Here is a 25,566-nt window from a genome sequence, read left to right as displayed (position 1 = left end):
GCACTTTTAGATTTCTGAAAATACAACAAAATGGCTGACGTATGTGATGCAGCTGACCAAACAATGGATGCCTTAGAACAATCACAGAATGTTGGGAGGTTCCAAGCTAAGTGTCCTCTCATGATGGAAGGAGTTGCAGCTTATCATCACTGATCCTGGACCTAGCAGCAGAGGAAGGCCTTTGTCACCTCCCAGTCGCCTTGCTATGGCACAGCAGCCGGGGTGCTGCCTAAGTACCTTGCTGAAGTGCTGCTCATCATGGCTGATCCTGTAATGCCATGGGAGGGCTGGCTTGGCACCACTCTAGATCTGGGACAGACAGGCAATTGCATACCGAACTCTGCCCACTCCCCCTCATTGGTTCCTCCATTTCCATCTCATTCTTGCTGCTGTTCCCTCTGTACATCTCTCTCTGTTCCACACGAGATCTCTTCTCCATTCCCTGTCTTCTGTGTTCCAGCACTCACTTAATATAGTTCATGAAGTAGCTGCTCTGGCCCCTCTATTCTATTTATAGCTCCCTGTTGGACTCCTCTCATTCCTATTTTAAGCCCAAGCAGCTGATGTGGCAGGCAGACGCCTGTGTTTACTTTTCCAGGGGATCTGTATAGGTCCCTCATAGCTTCTTCCACACCCATTTTTTTCTTGCGTTGACTCTGGAAGGGCCACTGGAAGAGGAGCCTGGCTATAGTGATGCCCAACAAGACTGGAAAAGGTACCATCTGTTTGGGGACAGGATTGTAGGGTATTAAGGGGACATATAAAAAGGCTATTCATGGTAGAGAAATGGAGCGCTGCTAATAGACATTGCTAATCACTACTACAGACATTGCACCTCTTTAAGTACAAGGATCTCCTCTTTTGACACACTATACAAGGTGCTTTCCAGCTGTCACCGTCACCTCAAATATCCCTTAATAAAAGAGTGATTCATGTGGCAGTATTATTTGCATAGCTAACTATGACAATGCTAGCTTGAAGGGGAGGGAGTCTAAGGTGGTCTGTGCTCAATATGAAGTGGGTGGAGGGAATCCTGGCTGAGGTGAGTGTGCTGGCAGCTCTAGTTGGCACAGACCAAGGCAGAGCTGACGTTGGGCAGGTTCAAAAGAATGAGACGCTTGGTCTAGGGGATATAAATCATTATACAGGAAAGTGAACAAGGTATGAATCTATTTGAATGACATTTAATTAACACTACAGTTGTTGACGCTCTCCAGTATAGCTGAGTCAAGCCCTCCTCTCCAAGCCATGAATGCATGTCAGATGCACCGGACTCATAGTTGCCAGAGTCGGATTCAGCTGCAAGAGCAAGCATGCAGGTTCTTAATTCCAGCATTTCCTGGACTATTAGCCACCCTCTCTTCTGTATTGCTGTGGCAAACAAGAATCCAGTTTTCCTCTATATCGGGCAAGATGGCTGAGTGGGGTTTCTAGTGCTATAGCCCAGGATGGGAGACAACTTCACTGCATGATGTCTTGGGCTTTGACCTCATATGACATGGAGAAGGGAGAACTGGTGTTGGCTCACAGCCATTGTTGTTGACGAAACAGTAGTAGGTACCAGCTCCAGTGACATCAGTCCTGCCCACAGAACATATTATAGTAGAAGCATTCTCTAGGGCTACAAAAATTTCTTTATTTTACTTGTATTAAATTGTTATATTTCACAAGGTAAGGTGATTTCAAGGCATGGGGAAGGGGTAGTTGTGAATACAGGATTATTAGGGTGCAGAAGCATCAGACTTATTTGCAGAGGTCCTGAGCACAGGTTGCATTGTTGTTTTCTGAATTTCACAACTGAAACAGAGGCAGACTTAACAGTGATATTTCCCTACGTGTTTATCTTATGCAGCATCACACAGTGATTAAAATGTCTGAATAATTGGCTTGGTTCAGACAGAATGCAAACCCATGGTTTATTTTAACTACTGTTAGTTCGGAAAATCAGGATTCTGTTTGCTGGCAACCATTCAGTCCGGTTTGCCTTGACCAAAGCTGGTTTAATCACTTTCACTCTTTCCCGTTTCTCCCACAGGGGCCTAGGTGGTATTCCAGCTTGCACTGTGGTGAGGGTAGCGTCAGGAACCAGACAGGATTAAGCCAGGATGTCCACATTTTTACATCTGTCAAAACTCTAGCTAAGAATGTGGTTAAGTCTTTGAATCTTGATCCTAGTTTAATACTCCCTAACAAATTGCATTTAATGTAGTGGCCCATATTTGGATAATCACACTAACCTTTATTTCTTTTCTTCATTTATACTCTGCCTTCCACCCAATGGTGCTCCAAAGTGGCTTACATCATTTTGTCCTGCATTTTATCCTTACAGCAACCCTGTGAGGTAAATCAGGCTGCAAGAATGACTGAGGTCACCCGTTAAGTTTCCATGGCACAGTAAGAATTTGAACCTGTCTCTCTCAAATCCTAGTCTGACAGCCAAACCGCTACATCACACTAACTTCAGTTACTTTAAAAAATCAGTTTCTTGTGATGTCCAAACATCACATGCTGCATGTTTAAACTGAGTAAATGCTGCAAGTATTATGAATGAGCACTTACTTCTTGAATATTCTGCGTATAATTCCTACTTTGACTAGTTGTTCCTTCCAGAATAGGCCCTTTCCCAATTTGAACAAATACATTATTGGCAATATGCAAATCATGTAGCCTTTGGATTGTAGAGGAACAAGATGAAGAGGAGAATGGGGAAATTGCGTAGTTGTATCTTTTAGTATACAATTCCATTTAAATTATTTGCTGAAGGAAAGATTATGGGTCATAAAAATATGGCGTTATTGACCACAATCCAACTTTAGCTGCATGTTATTGTCTGCAACAAGTGGTCTTGCATGGGAATAATCACCATCCAAATCAGACATATCCATTAAACTCAATGAGCCTCAGAGGTGCATTTTAATATTTAATATTTCAATTACAAGGTGCTTTTAAACCAAATGGATCCTTGTAAAGATGAACTCTCTTCCACATTAAACAAGTCTTTATCTGTCAAAGAGTTGTTCTCATCTATCCACTTTTCTATATGTAAGATTTGGGGGTGGGGAGGCAGAAATATTCAATCACGTAAGACTCCATTTTCAGTCTGGAGTGGTAGAGCTCAAATACAGGTTTGTGTCTTCAGTAAGGTCCAGAGTAGCTGTGACGACTTCCTGCTCCTGTGCTTTTAACAGATGCATGACAAGCAGAAATGCAGTGACAGGACTACATCTGCTAATTTCTTGTTTATCATGCACCCCTGTGTACTTCCCTTGTGATTGGCCCTCAGAGCAGAACTAAGTCCGTGTCCTTGGAAAAATATGATCTCAAGGTGCCAGTAATGTTGATCTATGAGATCATTGATGATGCTGGTTTATCCAGCAGAGATTTGCGCTGAAGTGATAGGGTTGCCAATTTTTTTGTCGTCCCCCCCCCCCCCGCAGGTCACCTGTTCCTTTAATAGCTGCATGACAGGCAGAAGTCCAGCAGGTGAAGAGCCCACCATTTCTGTATCTCCATGCCTCCCTCAAAAGAAAAAAAAATGCACTTGCAAAATTTTTGCTGTTTTGTCATTAAAACATTTATCAAGATGAGAGAGCAAAAAGCAAATCTGATTCAGAAAATAAGAAAAGCTCTTAGGGCAAGGAATGACATAAGAACATAATTTATCTCAGGTTTGCAGCTTCTGTAGCTTGGCAAATGAGCCTCTCTGTTGGGTGTCTGTGCAATTAGGCCATGAGAAAAGGACAGCAGTTATATTAAGGCAAGAGGCCTTGTGTGGGACTCAACAATGTAGCCCAGGATTCCATCCTCCTTAAGGAGGCATGGAGGGTTCTGTCCCTGGGTGACTGGACAGCATCTAAGTGGTTTACATGGGGAAAGGCAATGGTAATTCTAGCCTATTCTCTTACATGGCAGAATTTGAAGTATTCAAGGCAGGGTGCTTCAGCTGTTTCAGGGGTCTGGTAATAAGAGATGGCCTCAGGGTCACAAGTACTAGGTATGTTGTCCAGGCCTTTCCCACCCAAGGAATCTGAGCGCCTTGACCTCATATGAAATGGGGAAAGGATCACATTTGCCAACAATGTTGTTGTGAGGGATGGCATCAGGGGTCAGCACTGTTGAGCATCTTCTGGAGCCCCTCTCGCTGACCCCTGGCCTACCACTGCACTAGCAAAGACAGGATTTGACCTCCTTTGTGCACATTCCATTGTGGCTTCTTCTCTTTCCTCTGCTGCTTAGAGGGTTGCCTGCAGCTACAAATGTCAAGAGAGAAACTGGGAGAGGGACAATGCAGCAGCAATATGAAGTTTGCCTACTCTTCTCCCTTAGAGCAGCAGTGAAATAGGAGCTCCCTGTGGGAGTTTCCACCTTCTCCTTTGGCTACTAGTAGGATGTAAAGCTAAGGTGTTCTCCTTCATGTTGCCTGCCCAAGCCAGGATATAAAAGAGGAGTTGAGCAAACAAATGGCAGCTGCTGTAATTTGCAACAGGCAACTGGTAGTGATAAGTTGCCTGCCATTTGGATTGGGTGGTGGTGGTGGTATAGCCTCCTTATCCACCCAATATCCTGTTGAGGGCCTCTCCTTTTCTAAATAAAACCTGAATATTGGGAGAAAACGAAAGTGGCGCCTGTCTGACCAAAAGCAAAACAATTGATGCTTTCCCCCTTTTTTACCAAGAAAGAATTCCTCTGAAGCAGAGGATATTACTGTATACTACTGGTATATGCTATTATCAAATTATTGGATGGCTTCTAATTTTTATTATAGCACATTGCAGCATTATGTTGAAGGTATCTGATAAAATGCCTGATCTGACATCTGAAATGCACCACTGAAGCAAAGAATACCCTTATGAACAATGGGTTTGTTAACATGTGAAATAGAGAAAGGATTTTAATCAAGTAGATCTTTTATTTGAGATCAGAGAGAGAAGTAAGGCACCTTCTAGAATTGTGCTGGAATCTCCCTTCTGAATCTTAATCTAAAAGCAAATGATTGGATAATTTGTTGGCTTAACTAGAGGGTTTTTTTGGGGGGGTAATCATTGTTTTGGCCAAGTCTGATGGAGAATATTGGATGAGATACATGGGCCATTAGGGGCAACAAACATGTTTAGGCATACAAGAATACTGTAGGGACCAATTCTGTTTTGTAAGATAAAAAGGTAAAGGTAGTCCCCTGTGCAAGCACCGAGTCATTACTGACCCATGGGGGGATGTCACATCACAGATTTTTTACAGGGTGGTTTACCATTGCCTTCCCATCATCTACCCTTTACCCCCAGGAAACTGGGTACTCATTTTACTGACCCCGGAAGGATGGAAGGCCAAGTCAACCTTGAGCTAAAATACAAAGCTAGAAAATGCTCTAAACTCAGAACAGGACCCTGGAGCAAATCCAGTGTCTCCTCTTTTTGTTTGACTGAAATGATTACTAATTACCATCCACCCCTTAAGAAAGAGAGATTACTGAGATGTTTTTTAAGCCTGCCAATCCAGGCTCTTTGCAGACTTCACCACCTCAAGATTACTTAGAGGTTGTAAGCCTTTCACTGGAGTAGCACGAGGGTGGAAAATACCAAATAGTAGCTTGATGCTACTTGCCCACCCCGTGCCATTTTTTACTCCATACTAGGCCCCGATATATCCAGAGCAAAGTTTTTCTTTAGACAGCCACTCTTGCAATTCCAGAGAATTCTACAAAGACAAGCAAGCGTGTGGCTTAGAGCAGAACCACAAGTGACAAAAGGCACAGATTGGACACTTGTCTGCTTCCCTGAAGTTTTGATGGGAAATGTAGGCAGCTTGGCGGAATGTTGGACAAGTGACAGTTGAAAAGTCCATTGGACAGCAGTCAGAGAGCCAAGCTGCGAGACCAGGATGCCTACATTTCCCATCAAAACTTGAGGGAAGCAGACAAGTGTCCAATCTGTGCCTTTTGTCACTTGTGGTTCTGCTCTGAGTCTTCACAAGCAAAGGGCAGGATAAGTCAGGATAAAATGGCAGACCACAGAATAGAGTGAAGGAAAAAGAATCCTACTCTTAGCAGCTATAGGACTGAGGAAGGGGAGGCAGATGTTCTGTTCAATTGGTACACAAAAGGTTTGCTTTACAAAAGTGGGCTGTAATAATGGACGGAGAGAGAGAGGACACTGAACACAGCCTAAGAGAGATGGGATTTGCAGAGTTATTTCTGCAGTTCATAGAGACAACTGACTTAAACCAGCTGCTATGCTGTGTCTCACCTCCCAAATCCTGCATTTCCCTGTGCAGACGCCATGGTGAACGCTGCTGCTTCCTCCAACAGGGACCTTTTTGAACTCAGCAGTAATGATACAGCAGAAATCAACTTGCACGCAGTGGAGTCCATTAGCGACCTGCATTGTGTGTCCAGCAGACACGACCATGTCAAGGGCTCAGAAGGTACGTAGTCCAACCTAACTGGATTGTAAGGCATCCTCAAGAGTTCCCATAGTAACAAGCTTTGTTTTATGTATTGTCGAAGGCTTTCACGGCCGGAGAACGATGGTTGTTGGGGGTTTTCCGGGCTGTATTGCCATGGTCTTGGCATTGTAGTTCCTGACGTTTCGCCGGCAGCTGTGGCTGGCATCTTCAGAGGTGTAGCACCAAAAGACAGAGATCTCTCAGTGTCACAGCGTGGAAAAGATGTAGGTCATTTGTATCTACTCAGGAAGGGTGGGGTTGAGCTGAGTCATTCTGTAAGAGTTTCCCAGGGTGTGGAATGCTAATGGCGGGAGGCTTCACTGAGTCATTCTGTAAGAGTTTCCCAGGGTGTGGAATGCTAATGGCGGGAGGCTTCACTGTATCCTGAGGAGGTTCTTTTGCATATGGATTGGTGCTTGATGTGCTAATCTTCTCTGCAGGGTTATTGTCGGGTGTGGAGTGTTTTGTTGGCCTGGTGTTTTTCAGAACTGGAGCCCATGCTCTGTTCATTCTTAAGGTTTCTTCTTTCCTGTTGAAGTTTTGCTTATGCTTGTGAATTTCAATGGCTTCCCTGTGCAGTCTGACAAAGTAGTTGGAAGTGTTGTCCAGTATTTTGGTGTCCTGGAATAAGATACTGTGCCCTGTTTGAGTTAGGCTATGTTCAGCCACTGCTGATTTTTCAGGCTGTCCAAGTCTGCAGTGTCTTTCATGTTCTTTTATTCTTGTCTGGATGCTACGCTTTGTGGTCCCGATGTAAACTTGTCCACAGCTGCAGGGTATACGGTATACTCCTGCAGAGGTGAGGGGGTCTCTGCTGTCTTTTGCTGATCGTAGCATCTGTTGTATTTTTCGGGTGGGTCTGAATACTGCTTGAAGGTTATGCTTTTTCATAAGCTTTCCCATCTGATCAGTAATTCCTTTGATATATGGCAAAAACACTTTTCCTGTAGGTGACTGTTTTTCCTTGGTTGTTTGATCACCACCCCCGACAGAAAAGAGGCATAATGAAAACATTAGTGGATCGTGCAAGACGGATATGTGAGCCGCGCTTTCTCAATGAGGAAATTAATCATCTAAACCACGCACTTCAGGCAAATGGCTACTCCAGAAGTGAAATCCGAAGAGCAATCAAACCCAGGATGAATCAAACAACCAAGGAAAAACAGTCACCTACAGGAAAAGTGTTTTTGCCATATATCAAAGGAATTACTGATCAGATGGGAAAGCTTATGAAAAAGCATAACCTTCAAGCAGTATTCAGACCCACCCGAAAAATACAACAGATGCTACGATCAGCAAAAGACAGCAGAGACCCCCTCACCTCTGCAGGAGTATACCGTATACCCTGCAGCTGTGGACAAGTTTACATCGGGACCACAAAGCGTAGCATCCAGACAAGAATAAAAGAACATGAAAGACACTGCAGACTTGGACAGCCTGAAAAATCAGCAGTGGCTGAACATAGCCTAACTCAAACAGGGCACAGTATCTTATTCCAGGACACCAAAATACTGGACAACACTTCCAACTACTTTGTCAGACTGCACAGGGAAGCCATTGAAATTCACAAGCATAAGCAAAACTTCAACAGGAAAGAAGAAACCTTAAGAATGAACAGAGCATGGGCTCCAGTTCTGAAAAACACCAGGCCAACAAAACACTCCACACCTGACAATAACCCTGCAGAGAAGATTAGCACATCAAGCACCAATCCATATGCAAAAGAACCTCCTCAGGATACAGTGAAGCCTCCCGCCATTAGCATTCCACACCCTGGGAAACTCTTACAGAATGACTCAGCTCAACCCCACCCTTCCTGAGTAGATACAAATGACCTACATCTTTTCCACGCTGTGACACTGAGAGATCTCTGTCTTTTGGTGCTACACCTCTGAAGATGCCAGCCACAGCTGCTGGCGAAACGTCAGGAACTACAATGCCAAGACCACGGCAATACAGCCCGGAAAACCCCCAACAACCAAGCTTTGTTTTACTTCCCTTTTTCATGGTCTTGCAACTGTGAAAGCAAGCCCCATGGGCTATGGTGACCCAGGAAAGGATGGGGAGGGAGGGACACAAAAGTAGCAGTTGGGGTTCACCTGCTGAACTGCCCCCCCCCCCGCAACAAAAATTCCTTCTGGCTTCTCCACATTACTGTGGCCCAACTGAAACAATATATGAACACAAGTCACATGACTTGCACCACTCCATTGGCCTCCTGGAATTTTGCACCCCTAATCTCCCCTCTGCATCTGTTCTGACTTTAACTCATAGTTCTCCCTCCTTTCTTCTTCAGGGAGTGCCCACTCTCAACTTAATACCACACAGACTCCACATGGGGCATTCTCCAAGCACGTCCGTCTCCCCGATGAAGATGACTCATCCTTCCTACCACCAGGCCAGGCTGTTCACATCATCCCTGCTTGTACCTGCTGCCCCTGTTTCAGTCCCACCTGCTGCCCAACAGGCTTCTTTGCTCTCCTTGGCGTGCTTGTAGTGGCCAGCCTTGCTCTAGCCACACTGGCTGTCTATCTGAGTGGTACGTTTGGGACCCTGCAGGCTGTTCTTGGTAACGAAGGGATTGTAGTGGGAGCTGCTCAGTGCCCATCGGTAGGAAAAGATATGAGTGAAGGAGCAATCCTATCTTAAATACAATATGCAAGAGAACTCTGGGGATAAGAATCTGAGGAACTATCATGCCTCACAACTGGAAGATCTATCCCAAATGTTTTTGGTTGGCAAAGATTGGCTGCAAATGTGAGAGCAGTCCCAAGCTTTGCTGCCACCTGCAGGGACTCTAAAAAAAAAATCACACATGTGGATCCAACCCTTCCCAAGCATCCTCTGGCCTCTGCCAGAACACCACCTGGGAAGTGCTAGCAGGCACGCTCACAGCTCATTCTTGGGACTCAGCACCTGTTAAGACTGTCCCAGCAGACATGCTATATGCCTAGATGAAAGAGAAAGAGGGGGACCCTGGATGACTCACATGAGGGGAAAACTTATTTCCCACCCTGCCCCTCTCTACTCTGTTTGAGAGAGGAGTAATACTAATGCTTCAGCCTGCACTCCCAACTGGCTTCCCTCTACTAGTTATACTACTGGGAGACTATCTCTTCACACAGAGTTGCACAATGCATTTTTATGAGATCCTGTAGAGTGAGGCTCTCTTGTGATGTTTGTGGTAGCACAGGCAGCACTTCTGCTGTTGCGGGTAATTTTTTTTTTAAAAAAACAACCTTTTTCTCAAAACCTCTTAGGTATTCTCCCAAGATGGTAGAAAAATCTCCCCTTTCCGTACATGGCCCCATTGTGCAGGTTTTTATCGTTCTACTAGAAGAGTGGTCTTCCACCTGCTAAACTGCAAACTTCTGTAAGCTTCACCATTTGTTTTCTGCTTTTGGGAAGGATTTGCTGCTGGTGCCCATGCAGAGAAAGCAACACCTTCTGTCTTTCTTTGCACACAGAGGAGGATAGTAAGGTGAGGTCATTGAGTGGTGGAGCCAATTTCTTTTTAGCAAAGGCAAGACTCTCCCCTCTTTACATGACCATGGTTCACATTTCTTCCTGTCACACTTGTACCTCAACAGGGCCTTGGGTCTGGAAGGATTCATGACCACTGTGCTAACAGATCATACATGTCCTAATGTGCCAGTTGCTCTGGGCCTCGTTACTCAGTGAGTGCTAAAATAATGGTTAACAGCGAACTGTACTAGGTAGGACTTTCACTGAAAGTTAGTGTTACAGTGAACTGACAGTGCAATCCTATGTAGCCCCACCCATCAATGTGTTCAACTAGTCACTGTCCAGTGTAGGAGACTGAGCAGTAAGTTTTGAACTCAAATCTCAACTCTGTCATGAACTAATGAGAGGGCTCTCACCCTGTCCTCTATATGCAATATAAGGATAATACACCTGACCTACTTAACGAGGTTGCAAGGATTACAAACCCTTTGAATTGTTGCAAGTGCTGTACTAGTAAGAATAATTCATTTGAATTCTAATCAGCAGTGCTGGAGGTGAATCCAAGCCCACCTTCCTCCATTTCAGCATTTAAATTCTCATCCATCTACTTTCACTGCTGCCCCACCAGAAGCCTCTCCTTGTTCTTCCAAAACAAGCTGATGTCTGTCCAATGTGGGCTGGCCAAGTGGTACTTCTGAAGCTGATCGCAGAATGCGATGGGTTAGCAAAACAAAAAGCATCTCAGTGTGACAGCAACCTAGGTTACCTTTACTAAGTGCTGTCCTCTTCTCCTGCCCATAAAAACACTAACCTGTCAGGAATGAACACAGGGGACTGGGAAGTAATTTTTTACACAGGCAACATTAGGTTTGCTTGCTACAACTGTTGGTCTCCAAGTAAGAGAGATGTGAACAGCATCTCACCTCTCTTCCTTCTCATCTCTCTTCTGTTGCTTGAGGCTCAAAGGCTCTGGCGTATAAGCAAAGTAAAAGCTGCTAATTTAAAGGAAGAGGTGCTGACCACGCCAGGGTATTAATAATGTGTTTTTTCCTTCTCTCCCATACAGTCTTACAGAGCGAGTCACTTCGTGTTCTTGCCCGATGGTTGGAGTCCCAGGAAGCGACCATCCGGCAAATGAGGGCCATGAGCTTACACGTATGGAGTCAACTAAATGTCAGTGACCCTGGGGCTCGAACCTGAGTTAACTTCCATCACCTCTACCTTCCCCTTGGGGAGCCTGGTTCCAATCTTACAGAAGAGGGGAAACCAACTCACTGCTTGACACATTGTAGACACTGACCTGACTTGAGATGGCAAATGAGATTCTGAAGCAAAAAGTTCTCCAGAATCCCTGGTGGGGAGAGTCCTCCAGGCATCAGTGGATACAGACCTCAGGCTGTCTGAAGAAGGCAGAACAGAGGGGAAGAAATGGTACCGAGACCTAATAGGAATGGTGTTTCTCATGTGCAGCCTTTCTCCAACTCATTTTTTAAAATCACATACAGTGTTCTAGCACCTTACTCACACCCAATTGTTCCACTATATACCCATTTTGATCCTATCTTTGAGCAAGTATCTGATATATGACAATTAAAGTGACAAAACTAGATCAGCTACTTTTTAACTAATGCATATGACTTACTTCCTTAGTAGATTTGGCTGGTTTATGAAATTCAGGTGCAGCATGTAGAAAAGAGACTAGAAGCATGTAAAGAACTAGGCTTGGGAACAAAGAAGAAGGGCTTGTGGGATATCAAAATATTAAGAGGAACATAATTAATTATCAACATCGAAATTGTTTGCTATTAGAAAATCTTGACTCTGTAAATCATTATGCAATCAAACATGCACACCCTATTTTCAATTTGTGCCAGATGAAAATCTTGCCATTGCCACAGATTTAATTATTTATTTTTCTCCAATCAGAGATGGTGAAGGCTGATGGGGGAGGGGGAGAGGAGCAATACTGCAAGGTAACAGGTAACACAGATGATAAGGTACATACAGCACTGAAATTCCAGTGAACTGAGGTTTAGAGTAGATGCAGTAGGAGAATCCATGAGTATTTATTCATGAGTCTTCCTGTTCATGTGTGAAAAAGGTACCAAGGAGTGTATTTTAATCACAACTTGAATGCACAAGGAGGAGAGGAGAAACCTAGCCTTTCCTCCCACCATACCTTGTGCCATTACTTTAAGGATTTTCCCCCAGCCTGGCTCATTGCTGGTAATGGGGTTGAACCAACTGTTTAAAAGCAACAGAACACCCACAGAGAATGGCCAGGGCACTGCTTCCATCTCCCCATACACTCTGGTTTGGGTTACAAATGGACCCTTCTCTGTGTAGAGGACAGATGAATAAGTACTCTTGAATCTTTGTCTTTTTTAATCCTAAAACCGCTGTTGGTTTTCACAATGCTCACAGAAAAATACTTATGTTTCCAAGCTTTTCCTTCATTTGCAAAGTCTAGACAAACTTTTAAAAAATAAATAAAAGGATAGCTGAGATTGGAGCATAAAGGACTCACAGTACAGAATATGAACAATTCCCTGTGCTGATGCTCTAAGGATTACTTTGCAACTGCTTCTCTACATTGCAGGAAACTCAGAATAGCCTTACAGCTGACCATTAAGCAAGCCAAATAATTCATTTTGTGAGCAGGCAACTTCTAGTGCCACCACTCAAGATGTCGTACAAATACAGAAGACACGCAAATTCTTTGCATAGGTGGAACTTGCACTAAACTAAGTCCAGTGAGGAAAAGCATCAGAAATACACACAGCTACATGTCCTGCCATTAGGACACCATTATTAATTTTGTAAACCTCAGTGAATCACGAGATTCTCACCTTGCAAAACAAGCTCCATGCCCACACCACTGCTGAAAAAGTCCTGTTAAGATAAGCATAGCTCTTACCTGCTTCATCTTACTTTCAAGAGATGCCTGCCACTTGGTTTATTTTAACTAGTTATACCTGATCTTTTCCTTATGGCTTACGAACAAAAAAAATGTTTAAAAAGGCATAGGTGAGGTGGTTCATTAGAGACGAACACACTGAAATACCTAGAAAAGCATGCACCTGCAAGTAGCTTAGTTACATGCAGCTAAAAACAAGCTGCCTTTCTTGAAGGCTTACACACTTTGCACCTTACCCAATTTGGAATGATATAAATCACAAAGAAGCCAAGTGAGCAAACCCAGAATACCCTGCATGCAGAATGGTGAGCAAGGACTAGGATACATAAAATCCAGCACTGGCTAATTTAACGGTTCTCATCCACTGTGCTTCATTCTGCAATTGTATGCAACTACTGCAGAAGCAGCATTTGGTGCAGGAAACAACTTCTTAAGAAGCGCCACATGAGCTTGGCAGTCTCTCGAAAGTCTAGTTAACAGGAGTTCGAGGCGTCAACAAACCAGGCATCAGGGTTCCTGCACAGCTCCTTACCTTTCACACTGGGTAGTGGAGGTAAAATAAATTATGCAAAGCGAGCAAATTCATGCAGAACTGAAAACTTTTCTTGGCATGAAAATGGACCTGCCATGAAGGCAAAGCACCATGGTGAGAGTAGTTTGGCAGGGCCGTCAACAGGAACGCTTTAAAAAGCCGTATGCAAATGAGAAGCAAAGCCACGTGTTAAAAAGCAAGAGAACTCATCTGCCTACAGTGATGGATAGGAAAATCAGAGAATGGAAGAAGTAACCAAGAGTTAGCAACTGCACGAGCAAATAACACCCCCCCCCCTTCATGGTGCTATGAGCCTAAGCCTTCAATCAACTACACTGATTTCTAATTTACATTTTATCCAACCTTCAACACTGGGGAGCGGAGGTGGGGACGAACCCAAGGCACTCATCCTCAAGCCGGTTCCTTCACTGTCTCCATCCAGGACACTCTCCCTGAAACCCACCTCCTGCACTGAGCTATCACTGGAATAGTCAACAGTTGCAGGCCAGGGGGATGGAAAATGATCACTGACTCCAACTTCTGTTGCCAACAGCAACTGTACAATACATTCAGCAATGGAGACAGAGAAAGGACGCCAATATTACCACTGGTTTAAAAAGCAGCAAGGGGAATAAGTCTCCCCACCACCCAACCTCGTTTAGATTTTTGGTTAAAAAAATAAAAATGGCACCTGCCCACTGCCATTCCACCAGTATTCAAACACCCAAGACATTTAAATAGTATTCTATACACATATATAAAAGCCCCCCCTCCCAAAATTGGTGGGGGAACAGAGGGAGCATGGCACAACCCTGGTTTTGAATGAGTTGAGGCAATGGGGTCCCCTGCCTCAGGCTTCCCCCACCCCCTCATGTTCACAGTGGTCCGGGTCTGTAGTTCATTGGCTTGATGGAAGGCAAAAGGAGGGACAAGCGCCCCCTCACAGGACATCCGCTCGCTTATCTCGAACACGGCTTCTTGCTTTTGTCCTGGCCTTGAAAGCAGCCGAGTTGTACAGATGCTGGTGGCAGTGAAAAAAGAAGAGGTACAAACGAAAAAAGTCAGATTAGGGAACCTCTGATGCAAGTTCAACAAAGCTGTAGGAGGAAAGTTACCAGATCTGAATTAATTAGGTCACGATAAAGAAAAAAAGTATATGTTATGGCAAAAACTGCCAGATGGGAGATCTACCATGGTTAATTTTATCCTTTGCCACAAAACAAGACCACACAGAAACTCTGGGCCAAACTAAAGGTCCATCTAGCCTAGTGTTCTGTTTCAATAGTGCACATGAAGGAAACAGCAACCCCCTGTCTGGCTTCGGTGGGTCATCTCCACACAGCCCCAGACTGAATCTCATTCCTACTGGGCCTGACCATTGTACGTCACACTTATGTTAGAGGGATCTGAGAACACGCAAGTACATTTCCCAGTGGCACTGCCAGGCAGCTAAAGCAAGTTCTTCTGGAAGAGAAATTGCAGAGTTCAATGCAAAACAAGAACCTGAGCAAAGCAAATGAGAAAGTCAAGGACAACAAAAACAACAACAGCCTCACTGATGTACCTTCTCAAAACGTGAGATCTTGCTAGCTTTGATGGCCGCAGCATCGAGCACAAGCGGGGGACCCAGCTCAAATATTTCACGCAGCAGCTCATTGTTCTGGAGAGGAGGAGACAATAGCCATTGGGTAGAATCTTGGAGTCAAGAAATAAGTTCCCAGAGACACAAATGCATGAAATGAAGAGCAGATTCCGGGCAGGCGGGGCTCTACCCATCAGCATTCTGTGTACCAATGCAATTTTACGAGGGCTGGCTGCCTCCCCTTCTGAAGTCTGCCACCCCCAACAGAATCTCTTTCTTCATCAAAAAAGAGCTCTCAGCAGAAACGCTTCTACTCTTACCTGTAGGTGGTGCCGGACCCCAGAGCCAAGGGCTTCTTTGAAGGCATTGTATGTTCTTCTCCTGGCCCAGCTGTCCACGTACATGCATTCCAGTCCAAACTTGATGGTCTCTTCATGGCACTCTCCATTCTGCCACAAGGAAAAAGTGCATTCAGAGACTTGATGGAGAAGAGGACAAACCCCACCAGATTTCCCCATCTGGTAGAAGAGACAACTCAGCACAACATTGTACCACCAAACCCTTGGGGAGGTTAGCCACTCAAAGGACTCTCAGACTGTACTGCAGGATAAACCAATTCCACACAAGTACCAAAGTAACCTGTTCCACCAAGAAGCCAACTGCAAAGAGCTTTAGACATACAGGCTCTGAACTGCCTTCTTTTTTACAATTCCTGGTGTGGGCAGAATAGCAAACACTGCCCCAAAAGTTTCATGAGGGAGGCCAACACCAGCATCTAAATGAAATGTCTCAATGAACAGTATTCCCTCCTCTGCCCCTCAAGCCCAGGCTTGGAATTTCGGCCAGACTTTGGGCTCTATTCTGAATGACAGGCCTGACCGATGGAACGTGAGAAGCAATACAAAAAACAAAAACCATGTGTCTAAGGATGCTCAACAATGAGCCACCATCTCCTGCCCTTCATGGAAGTGGGACTGGGGGAGCATGAGGGCTCAGAGCAGACTTCAGACCCATTTGGAAAAATTTAAATGGAGCCCACTACAGATCTACGCAATGATGGCAAGAATCAGGCAAGGCACCTCAATGTAATGCAGCACATCCCGAAATATAGAGCGTTGCTTTCGCCGGTCTGTTTTGGCCCGGTACTTGTTGCTGTCTGTAGCCAGGGCTTTCAGTTTTGTGCACAGCAGGTCCGTGTCGTCATAGAAAAAATCCTCCTGTGGCAAAAATGAGATGGGATGCTGATCAGAAGCTCCAAATCACAGCCCGAGCCCAAACTGAAAGGAGAGAAGGAATGCAGCTCTTGCCAAGCTTTACTTCTATCTGCTTCCTTTAGAAAGCTCATAGTGGCATATAGAGGGACCCCAGAATCTCCAAGTCAACAGATTCTTGTACTTTGAGCCTATTAGCCTGGCACAGATTCTTCACTGAATCTAAGACGCAGTGGACTCCCTTTGACTAACACCAAGCTAGAGGAGACCACAGGGATCTCCATGAAGAAATCCTCATTCGCTTGATTCTTTTCAGCTCACTATGATAAAACTGTACTTTTCCACTTCTTGCAAAGCCTCTATGCAGTGCAGAAGCGCCAGTCCACATTTAGGAGGAAGCCAGCACTACCACACTTGCTGAGTCTTCTGAGATACGATCCTCTATTGTGTGACTAACAAGCTAAGCCAAGTCAGACTAAAACAATGAAAATTAAACAGAAGAAAGGATGCAACTGAACGAAAAGGGGGTGCTCTTCCTCCCGCTTTTGCTTGTTCTTAGATATTGACAATGGCCCTAGACTTGTAATACAAGAGGACAGGAACCTGCCTTTTTGTGGATTCAACATACCTCCATGTCTCGGGCCAGCTCAAAGAGTAGTGCAATCGTTTCACCTGCCACAATCCGAAGATTGACGTTATCACTGGACAGCATCAGAGGCAATGTAGGTAAATGACTACAGAGGAAGAGACACAAAGCAATGGAGCAGGCCCTGTGCCCACCAGCTTGTTCTGCAAGGAAGTTACTTTGGGAATTCATCCCCCTCCTCTTACTCCCATGCCCAGGTGGACTTGACTGGCAAAGGTCCTGGTGAGCCCTTGCAGTGTGTATAAAGGAGAGCTCCTTTGGCCTGTTGCTGCCTGGGCAAGACTGGCTACTCACTTGTCCAGGATCTTCTTAATCTGAGTGCTGGGGCAGATGGTGAGGAGCAGGGACCAGGACTGGAGCGCATTGCAGTGCAAGACCCGGAGCAGAGGGCTCTGGTGGGAGGGCACTGAGCTGGTTTCCTTGCTGCAGGAGGTGCCAAAGATACCCTCTAGGCAAACAAGGCAGGAAACCAGGTCCTGAAAAAGAGGGAGAGTGAGCAGCTCTCATGGAAACTACAAGAGGAACGGAAGGAAGTCACACACCAGAACAGTCTCTGGCTAACTTGCTGAGAAAAACAGGGAAAGTTGCAGGGAATCATTTCTTCCTTCACTATATAGCCGTGAACCCAGAGAATTATCACCTTCCCATGTTCCTTCAGGCAGTTAACTTCCTTATGTCATAAGAACACTTTAGTTAAAAACACCTTGCAGGTGGATATTTTTCAGGACAAAATGGGCAGCTTTCCAAAAAGGCTTCATAGAACTGACTACAAAACTAGCCCTTTCCCACATATTAATGCCCACCTTCTGTAAGTAGTCATCTTTTAAAAACCCACAAATGAAGAAGTTCCTTCCTGGAGTCCAACCTACACAGTTGTTTAGGACATTATAAATGTGGAGCCTTGCACACTGTTACTCTATGGCATAGATCCCCACCGTGGCACCCACAGACAACATGGTGCCCTCTTGCTCCTTTCCTGGTACCTGCCAAGTACGTTTAGAAAGTGGATGGGACTTTTTCAGCTTTTGATGTCTATGGTATAATACAAACAGTCATTTTATATAAGGTTCTTTATGTGTGCAAATAGCAGAGTGATATGCTAAAAAAACTGGATCTTGATTCTGAATGTTCACAATTGTGCTGCATGGCTAAAATGCTTAATGCACCTAACTGGATCTTCTATAAAGGAAATCAGATCTTCCCAGTTTTAATGTATCTTTATAATTAAGTTGGACGCTGATAATAACATCACTACATCTAATTTTGATCACTTTTCAAAAATCATTTACGTTTGTATCAGTCTCTGGCCAGAATCTCTCTTACTGTACACGTGTGCAAGGTATTCTCATCACCAGCCCTTCAGCAACAACTGTTGTTGTACTAGTAACAGTGCAGGCTGAAAACGGTTGGGTTCATGAGAGAAGGGCTCATGTAAAGGAACAGCCAGAAGAAGCATCTTTTCCGTTTGAATACACGTATTAGTTGCCTGCAAAATGGAGACAGATACTGCCAGATGAGGGTTTCTTATTTAGCTTAGTATACTTATGTTTTGTGTACCCACAAAAATATGTTTAAACAATGTTAACTTAAAAGACATCCCACTAAACTGAGCTTCTATCTGAAATGTTGAAGAACCATTGTCAGAGATGCAGAGGAGTTAGCCGTGTTAGTCTGTGGTAGCAAAATCAAAAAGAGTCCAGTAGCACCTTTAACCATTGTCAGAGTTATGCATAACATTTTGTGGTTGGCCCCACCTGCTGTTGCAACCATTTCGTAGTTGCATCCACCACCCTATGTCAGAATTCCAAAAGGGCACACATGCTGAAAAGGACTGGGGACCCCTGCTCTATGGCCAGAGGGTGGAAGAAGGCACACGATGCAGCTACCCTGCTGAAGCTAAGCAGGTCGGTCTGGGTCTAGACAGGGCGAAGGTGGGAGACTTCCTGGGAACTCCCCATGTAGTTCCATGATGAAAGAAAGACAGGATATAAATGTCACAAGTAAATGTCACATTTATATCATGCGGGGAGGGTGGGATACAAACGGAATAAAATACAAATACAAAACAAAACCCTGTGTAGCCTTTTCCCTAACCCATTCCAGAAGTCTGTCTAGTAGTCTTAGAAACCAAAACAAAACCCTTTTCAGTAACAAAACCCTTTTCAGGGTTCAGAAATAATCTTGCGTTCAAATAAACAGGTTATCGGTAAAAAGGGTGAGGTGCAGCCCTCAGCCCAAGTGAAAGATAGGGGCACACTAGAAACCTACTTCAAGCCATTAGGGGGTATAAGTCTGTTTGAGGAGAAGAACTATTTTTAGCTACATCAGCTAAAAGCTGTCAATTAAAACAGTAGCTTATTTTACCTCCATGTCCGCTGCAGCGATATAGCAGCACATCCCAAGAGCAGTGGCACACTAAAGGGGATGGGGGGAAGAGGGGGGTGGGGAAAAAGAACAGATAATAGCAAAACTATTCTGAGGAATCAGTTTGAATTTTTTTTTTCAAAAAAAGAATCCAGATAAGAACTCTTCCATGAGTGCTCCCTCACACATCAAAATTCACTTTGAGACTGAATAAAAAGAAGTTACTCACGCTCTGCCGAGCAACTGGGCTAGCCATGGAGTCTATCAGGATGCTGATGAGGAGGGGCTTCAGGCTGCGGAACACTTCCTCCCCCTCAGGCCCCGAGCCCATTTGAAGGCACAGTAGTGTAAGAACAGTAGCAGCAAGGGACTGTTCCTCCCCTTTACCTGAGTGTAGGAAAAGGCACAGCTGTCCAGTTTTCTGGTACAAGACATGCTAACAAGGCTATGCATAGACAAGCAGCACAGGGCGATGGCGACATTTATAAGGGCAGAGAGGCAGACGCTCAAAATTTAGAAGTGGTACTCTCCTGCAGCATTACAAATTTCTCTCAGTAGTTCAAAGTGGTTTTAAGACCAGAGTTTACTTAACTCTAGAGGAGGACGTTCAATAGCAATGTGAAGAGTACCACTAAGAAATGCATGACGCTTGTGAAGGGTTGCATCAGAACCTAAAAACCAACACTGAGAAATGTACCACACACTGTGGAGATGTCGCAAAACCCTGACAGTCCAGTAAGAATGGAGGAAGAGCCATAAAGTCTGTATTTCCCAAAATGCCTCATCTACATCAGAAGTAAATCCCATAGGATTCAATGGGTCTTAATCCCAGAAAGGTATCTTTAGCATTGCAGACTTTGCTCCCCAAGTTCTTACCTATAACTATTTCACAGTTCTGAAGACAGCTGTCTCCTTCAACACCCGCCCCCGCCTCACCAAGAATGCCAAGACACCATTTACTTATCACTTCAACACACAACATATCTGTAATGCCAGCCTAGTAGCTGTGAACCTGGAAGTTCAATTAGCAGCTTTAGGCAAACCTATCACCTTCATCTCCTTGTTGCAATACCGTGTGAAATATACTGGCCCATCTTACAAGGCTGTTGTAATGATTCCTGAGAAAGAATACTAACAGTGAAATCCTAAACAGAGTTACTCCTGTTTAAGCCCACTGAAATCAATGGGCTTAGACTGAAGTAACTCTCCTTAAGATTTCACTGTAAGGGCACAATCCACATAAAACACTTCCAAGTCCAATGGATTTCAATGGGAGAAATATAAGCAGTATTCCAATTCTCATACTGAAATAATGGAATCTGAAAATATTTCAAATTTCCCCCCTAAATATAATAGTTTTATAAACAGAACACTGTTGGAGACCAACCTTTTTTCAGGCACTTCTCCAAGGAGTCCATGAGGGTGAGCCTACGTTCTAAGAGGAAGTCAAAGAGCGTCTTGGAAGAGAATGCAAGCCGCAGGCTCTCTAGAGCTACCTGTCGTGTCTTGGCGCTGGGGTGTACAAGGAGAAAGATGGAGTCACAACCTTTGACAGTCTGGGAGCTATGCCTGGATAGATGTCCTCTCAAAAACCCAAGGCAGCATAATGAACTCCAAACAAATTATGAAAATTATTTAGGTTTTCGTCCCCCCACTAAAAATGTATGGTTTTATGAGGTTTCTAGAGAGGAGGGTTTGCAAAAAGACAGCAGATCAAAAAGCAGCAAAGATACAGCATAACAGTAGGCATGAAATAGGTCAAAGAACTGTGCGAGTTCTGAAGCCTTTCCCCCCAAAGATTAGAGACTATATACAACCTCCGATAAGAAGTCAGCCAGTAGGGGCCCAGAATGTTTTTTTTTAAAAAGAATTGCCGGCAAAATGCAAATTCTATGCCTGGTCCTAGATTCTGATCTCAGAACTGCTCCTTAGATTATGAAATCAGCAGATATCCCATATGTGTGCTATTATGTGCTACCAATGCACTATTTTTAAGAGGGTATACACACCCCAAGAACCCAGGACCAACCTGTCCTTCTCAATGGCCCAGACACATGATGCATATTGGGGGGTCAAGGACAACATGTAGGAAGTCCATACGTTATGTGGTACATCACAAGTACTTGTTGAATATAAGTATGCACAACTCATTTCATAATGCATCAGATTTCTGAACTCTCACCACAAAGCTATGTGAGTGACCAAAGAACAAGAGGCCTGGCCTGCAGCACTGAGTGAACTCTTTTTACAGCTGATCAATATCCCCAAATCAAGTTTCCTCAAATCCTCACCCAGCTCCTTTTAAAGTGATAGGCATAAAAGAGGACTGAGGCTTTACCACCCCCCACCCCCAAACTAGTTCATAAGTTCACTGTGAATCATGGAAGCTGCATGGCCAGATGGGCAGCTGTAAGTCCTATTGTGTAGCAAGGGGCTGTACCAAGCACTGCTGGCACTTCTGTCAAGTTCTCTTCAATGGAGCTTCGTCCAGCCTGCCTTGGTTGACAATTTGATACTAATAGCACAGCATGAAAAGACACCATAGATACTGCAGGGGTGCGGGGTATTGCAAGTGATGAGACTGCTCCTAGAACAGTTTCCACCAAAAACGTGCAGCAGAGGCAAGGAAAAGGCACAGAAATCCAGTAGCTCCATTGGCTGGGTAAATATGCTGACAAGCAGATCGAGCCAGAGATTCCCTCTCTGCTCCTTTTGTCCCCAGCCTGCTATCCCTCTGCTCTGGAGATCAGAGTTGCTGCAAACAGTGCTGTCAGCTTGGGGAGCTCCAACAATCACAATGCAGATGGAGTTGCTGCTGCTGCTCAAAAAAGCACAAGCTCAGCAGGATCAGCAGCTCCAGGGCTTAAAAGACACAAGCCAGAATGAGGTTTGTGTTAACCAAAGCTCTGGGAGGTCAAGCCCTGCTCCAGTTACCTATCTGTTAAGCTCCCTGTTCTCTTGGTGTCGTGGCTTCTGGGAACAGAAGATCGGCCACAACTGCAGGGTAGGAAGGTGGAGGCTCTTCTCAGCCAGTAGCACTGGGCTCCAGAGGCACTCCTCAAGCTTATCTGATAATACAGGCTTGGGGCGGGGGGAATCAATGCCAAGCACAAAGCCAGCCAAGATGAGCAGACCAAGCCACCAAGCCACAGTTAACACCTACCATGGTTTGCCTGATGGTCACAAACCAAGGTTCAGATATCACACCAAGCCACAGCTGAGCTTCCCAAACCACCATTTGGCATGTCTGAACTGAGCCTTCCTATGGCAGGTGCCTCTCACCTCTTGTCCATTACGTTGTCAATGCACTCCTTCAACTTATCTTCCATTTCCTCTTGCTGTGCTTGCTCATCAACTGCCTCACCTCCTGAGAAAAGCAGCAAAAATCACGAGCACCAGGTCAGCCCAGCCAGATCCCACAGTCTGCAGAAGCCGCCTCCTTCTGCAAGGAGTGGTATCAGACCTGAACGGCACTGGCAGAGCTGCACAAAGGCCTTCCTCCTAAGATTTCAAGAGACTTGTGGCAAGACGATCCTTGTGTTTTGCATGATTCCTGGCAGCTATCAATTTAACTGAATCCAAACAGAAGGAATGGTATAGTAATATGAAGTTCTGAACTGTTCATCATTTTCAGCTCTTAATTTGGTTCTAAGATTTTATTTATTTACATCATTTATAGTCTGCCTTTCTCACTGAGACTCAAGGCAGATTACACAGTGCGAGTTAGTAGAGTCAGTTTCCAATAAACCATGTAAGAGGGTACATATATGCAAATTTGCAGATTTAAAACCAGAAGAAATTTAAAACCAGAAGAGTTGAAGAAATGCTGAAACAGAGCATTAGCTATTCTAAGACTGAAATATTAAACAACGTAAGTGTGGTCCCTATCTCTTTACTGATGCATCTCTTTGAGACCACTACCTTACAATTTAGCCCTCCTATCTGAGTAAAAACCCCTCTTGAATAATTCAGTTTTGCATAGTTTGCAGAAAGTGAGGAGAGTGAGAGCTTTCCTGACCTCTTCAGGTAGGCCATTCCATAAGGTGGGTGCTGCCACAGAGAATGCACATGTACTGGCAGCTGTTGATTTTGCCCATGTGCAAGGTGGCATCTGCAGAAGGCCCTGTTCAGATGAGTGACGTTGCCATAGTAGAACATAGGGTGAAAGGTGGTCCCATAGATATGATAGACCAAGGCCATGAAGAGCTTTGTATGTGATAGCCAATACTTTGAATTGAGCCTAGTAACTGATAGGTAGCCAGTGGAGTGACTGCAGAATGGGAGTAATATTCATTCTTCTCCAAGCTCCTAATAGTAACCAAGCTGCAGCACTCTGCACCAACTGGAGTATCTGAGTTAGCTTAAAGGGGCGACTTATATACAATTCATTACAGTAGTCAAGTCTCAATATTACAGTGGCATGGATCCAGGTGGCCAGATTGGCTACGTTAAAGTAAGGGGCCATCTCCCAAGCTAGACTGAGGTTGTAGAAAGCATTTTTTTCAGATACCTTGCTTTTCTAGCAGTAGCACTGGATCCAGTATAACCCCATGGCTCTTAACTGAGTCTGCAAGGGTAAGACAGACTCCATCAAAAGTGGGGAGTACAATGTCCTTTAAGATCTGACTTCCCAATGAGCATTACTTCCATCTTGTCTGGTTTCAGTTACAGTTTGTTAGCAACCCAGAGACTGAATAACATGGAAGGTAAGACTGGGCCCTGTGGAACCCCATGAGATAATTCCCTCTGGAGATGGCTGGTCTCTCACAGCAATCTTTTGAGTCTGCTCCATGAGAAACAATTTAAGCAATTCTGATACCCACTTCTGCCTCCAAGTGACTCAACAAGATGGCATAATCTACTGCATCGAAGGCTGCAGATAGATCCAGGAGGAGCAATAACAAAGCATGGCCTTTGCCTATATTCAGATGGAGAACATCCACTAAAGCTACTAGAGTCGTACTAGAGTTGCCTGAATCCAGACTGAAAAAGGTCCAAAATGCTAGAGTTATCCAAGAAGACCTGGAGCTGGGTCAGCTACTGTTTTCTCAATCACTTTGCCCAAAAAGGACAGATTAGAAATGGGGTGATACCTGGTCACATCATTTTAGCCTAGAGATTTTTTTAAAGTAGCAGGTGGAAAACTTCCTGTTTTAGTTGCTGGGGGAAAGTGCCTTGAGTTAGCAACTGATTTACGATAGAATTCAATGGATTGTTTGTGATCCTTACTTGATTTTAAGAGCCAAGATGAACAAAGATCCAATGCATAACTAGTAGCTTTCACAGATGCCAGAATCTTGTCTAGATTCTTCACTGTAACTGGTTCAAATTGGCCCATTCATGAACCAGGCTTTGGGGGATAGCTTAATGGTCAGCCACAGTACACGTTTCATTATAAATAAAATTAACTAAGGGCTTTAGAAATTTGTGTAGCTATGATCATAGAGTAGAGTAAGGCAGCCCCAAAATTATTTTCATTCTAAAACATGCCATCACCAAACAGATGTTTTTAGTAGCCTTCCATCCAAGTATGCAGAAATTATTAACCCACAACCTTAAATACATGACAGTTTAGTTAACAGAGAAAGAAGCTAGAGGCCCACAAAGAATCATGAGGGGTTAATTTGGAAATCCCAACTCCTCCCCACATCACCTCACCCAAGAGACACTAAACTCCCAGGGCCTTGAGCAGGATGCGGTTCCCCCCTTTTAACTGGCACTCGGCTGCTCTCAACATTCTATCCTTTCTGGGGGATGTTTAGTTCTCATCAGGCCTTTTTCTTCCGGTCCATTCACAAAGCCATACTGTTCTGTATACCTCTAATTTGGTACCGATCCCTTGCATTTGTTAGTGGCCCAGTTTTGCCGCTTTTGCCATTCACACAGGGCCAGGCAATTTACTGATTATCAACAGTGATGAGTTGTCTAGCTCTTATTTCCCACATATTTCAAACCCAAAGCCTCCTTTCCTTTACAGACCTACTCTCTTCTCCTTCTGTTATTCCCTAACTGCCAATTTTTCCTGCTCTTTCTTTCACAGACACACATCTACCCTCTATTTACATTTTCAAGAAAACCCTCCAAAAACACATCAGTGTGCTGCGTGGCATTTCCAAACATATGCAGTTTGCAGAGCTTATTCAAGGAGTGTAAGCTTTTTGGTTAAAACCCACAGAATTCCAGATTTTCTGTTCCTAACATCACCCACACTTACCTGTCACTTCCTCTGCTACACTGGTAGTCTCACTGGCGCTGCTGTAGTGACTCAGCACTTCACTAGCTGCCTCATCATCACTGGCCTGGGAATCTATCTTGGCACTGCCACGGGCCCCTTAAGGAGGAGATTAAAAGGTTAGCACAAGTAAAGAAAGCTTCATGTTTACCAAGGCAAGAAAACAAAAGGCTGAA

The 25,566-nt window shown here is 44.5% G+C and overlaps 2 protein-coding genes across 4 annotated transcripts in view; one reads left to right on the top strand and one right to left on the bottom strand.

Annotated features, from left to right (window-relative positions):
* The first annotated feature begins 627 nt into the window (after positions 1-627).
* LSMEM2 (leucine rich single-pass membrane protein 2) lies at positions 628-11,686 on the top strand. Of its 2 annotated transcripts, XM_054975184.1 has the most exons (5): positions 653-715; positions 2,330-2,394; positions 6,271-6,420; positions 8,738-8,980; positions 10,973-11,686. In XM_054975184.1, exons 3-5 carry the CDS (start codon positions 6,276-6,278, stop codon positions 11,104-11,106), a joined length of 522 nt encoding a protein of 173 aa, XP_054831159.1. In that variant the 5' UTR covers positions 653-715; positions 2,330-2,394; positions 6,271-6,275; the 3' UTR covers positions 11,107-11,686. The 2 variants fall into 2 exon arrangements, with proteins under 2 accessions (XP_054831158.1, XP_054831159.1); XM_054975183.1 differs by lacking the exon at positions 2,330-2,394 and having other exon boundaries at positions 628-715.
* Positions 11,687-11,801: 115 nt separating this feature from the next.
* Positions 11,802-25,566, bottom strand: part of IFRD2 (interferon related developmental regulator 2) — a 28,590-nt gene continuing 14,825 nt past the window's right edge. The window contains exons 2-12 of one of the 2 annotated variants that reach the window (XM_054975181.1): positions 25,373-25,489; positions 22,441-22,525; positions 20,546-20,670; positions 19,388-19,545; positions 19,159-19,209; positions 17,089-17,270; positions 16,777-16,882; positions 16,017-16,154; positions 15,258-15,386; positions 14,920-15,015; positions 11,802-14,376 (exon numbers count right to left, since the gene is read on the bottom strand). In XM_054975181.1, coding sequence (XP_054831156.1) covers positions 14,296-14,376; positions 14,920-15,015; positions 15,258-15,386; positions 16,017-16,154; positions 16,777-16,882; positions 17,089-17,270; positions 19,159-19,209; positions 19,388-19,545; positions 20,546-20,670; positions 22,441-22,525; positions 25,373-25,489 — 1,268 coding nt within the window. In that variant the 3' untranslated portion in view covers positions 11,802-14,295. The remainder of the gene's footprint in view (positions 14,377-14,919; positions 15,016-15,257; positions 15,387-16,016; positions 16,155-16,776; positions 16,883-17,088; positions 17,271-19,158; positions 19,210-19,387; positions 19,546-20,545; positions 20,671-22,440; positions 22,526-25,372; positions 25,490-25,566) is intronic. The other variant, XM_054975182.1, reaches the window with a different exon arrangement.

The sequence above is a fragment of the Eublepharis macularius genome, chromosome 4 (assembly GCF_028583425.1).
Source record: "Eublepharis macularius isolate TG4126 chromosome 4, MPM_Emac_v1.0, whole genome shotgun sequence".
Lineage (NCBI taxonomy): Eukaryota > Metazoa > Chordata > Lepidosauria > Squamata > Eublepharidae > Eublepharis > Eublepharis macularius.
The sequence above is the reverse complement of the archived record's forward strand: the minus strand, read 5'-3'. Positions and strand labels throughout refer to the sequence as shown.

What these genes read in the sequence shown, in the direction of transcription:
- LSMEM2 (XM_054975183.1), top strand. Translation starts at nt 694, where the DNA reads ATGCCCAACAAGACTGGAAAAG. An exon ending in GCCCAACAAGACTGGAAAAG is followed by an intron (nt 716 to 6,270) that starts GTACCATCTGTT and finishes TTCCCTGTGCAG; the next exon opens with ACGCCATGGTGAACGCTGCT. An exon ending in CCATGTCAAGGGCTCAGAAG is followed by an intron (nt 6,421 to 8,737) that starts GTACGTAGTCCA and finishes TTTCTTCTTCAG; the next exon opens with GGAGTGCCCACTCTCAACTT.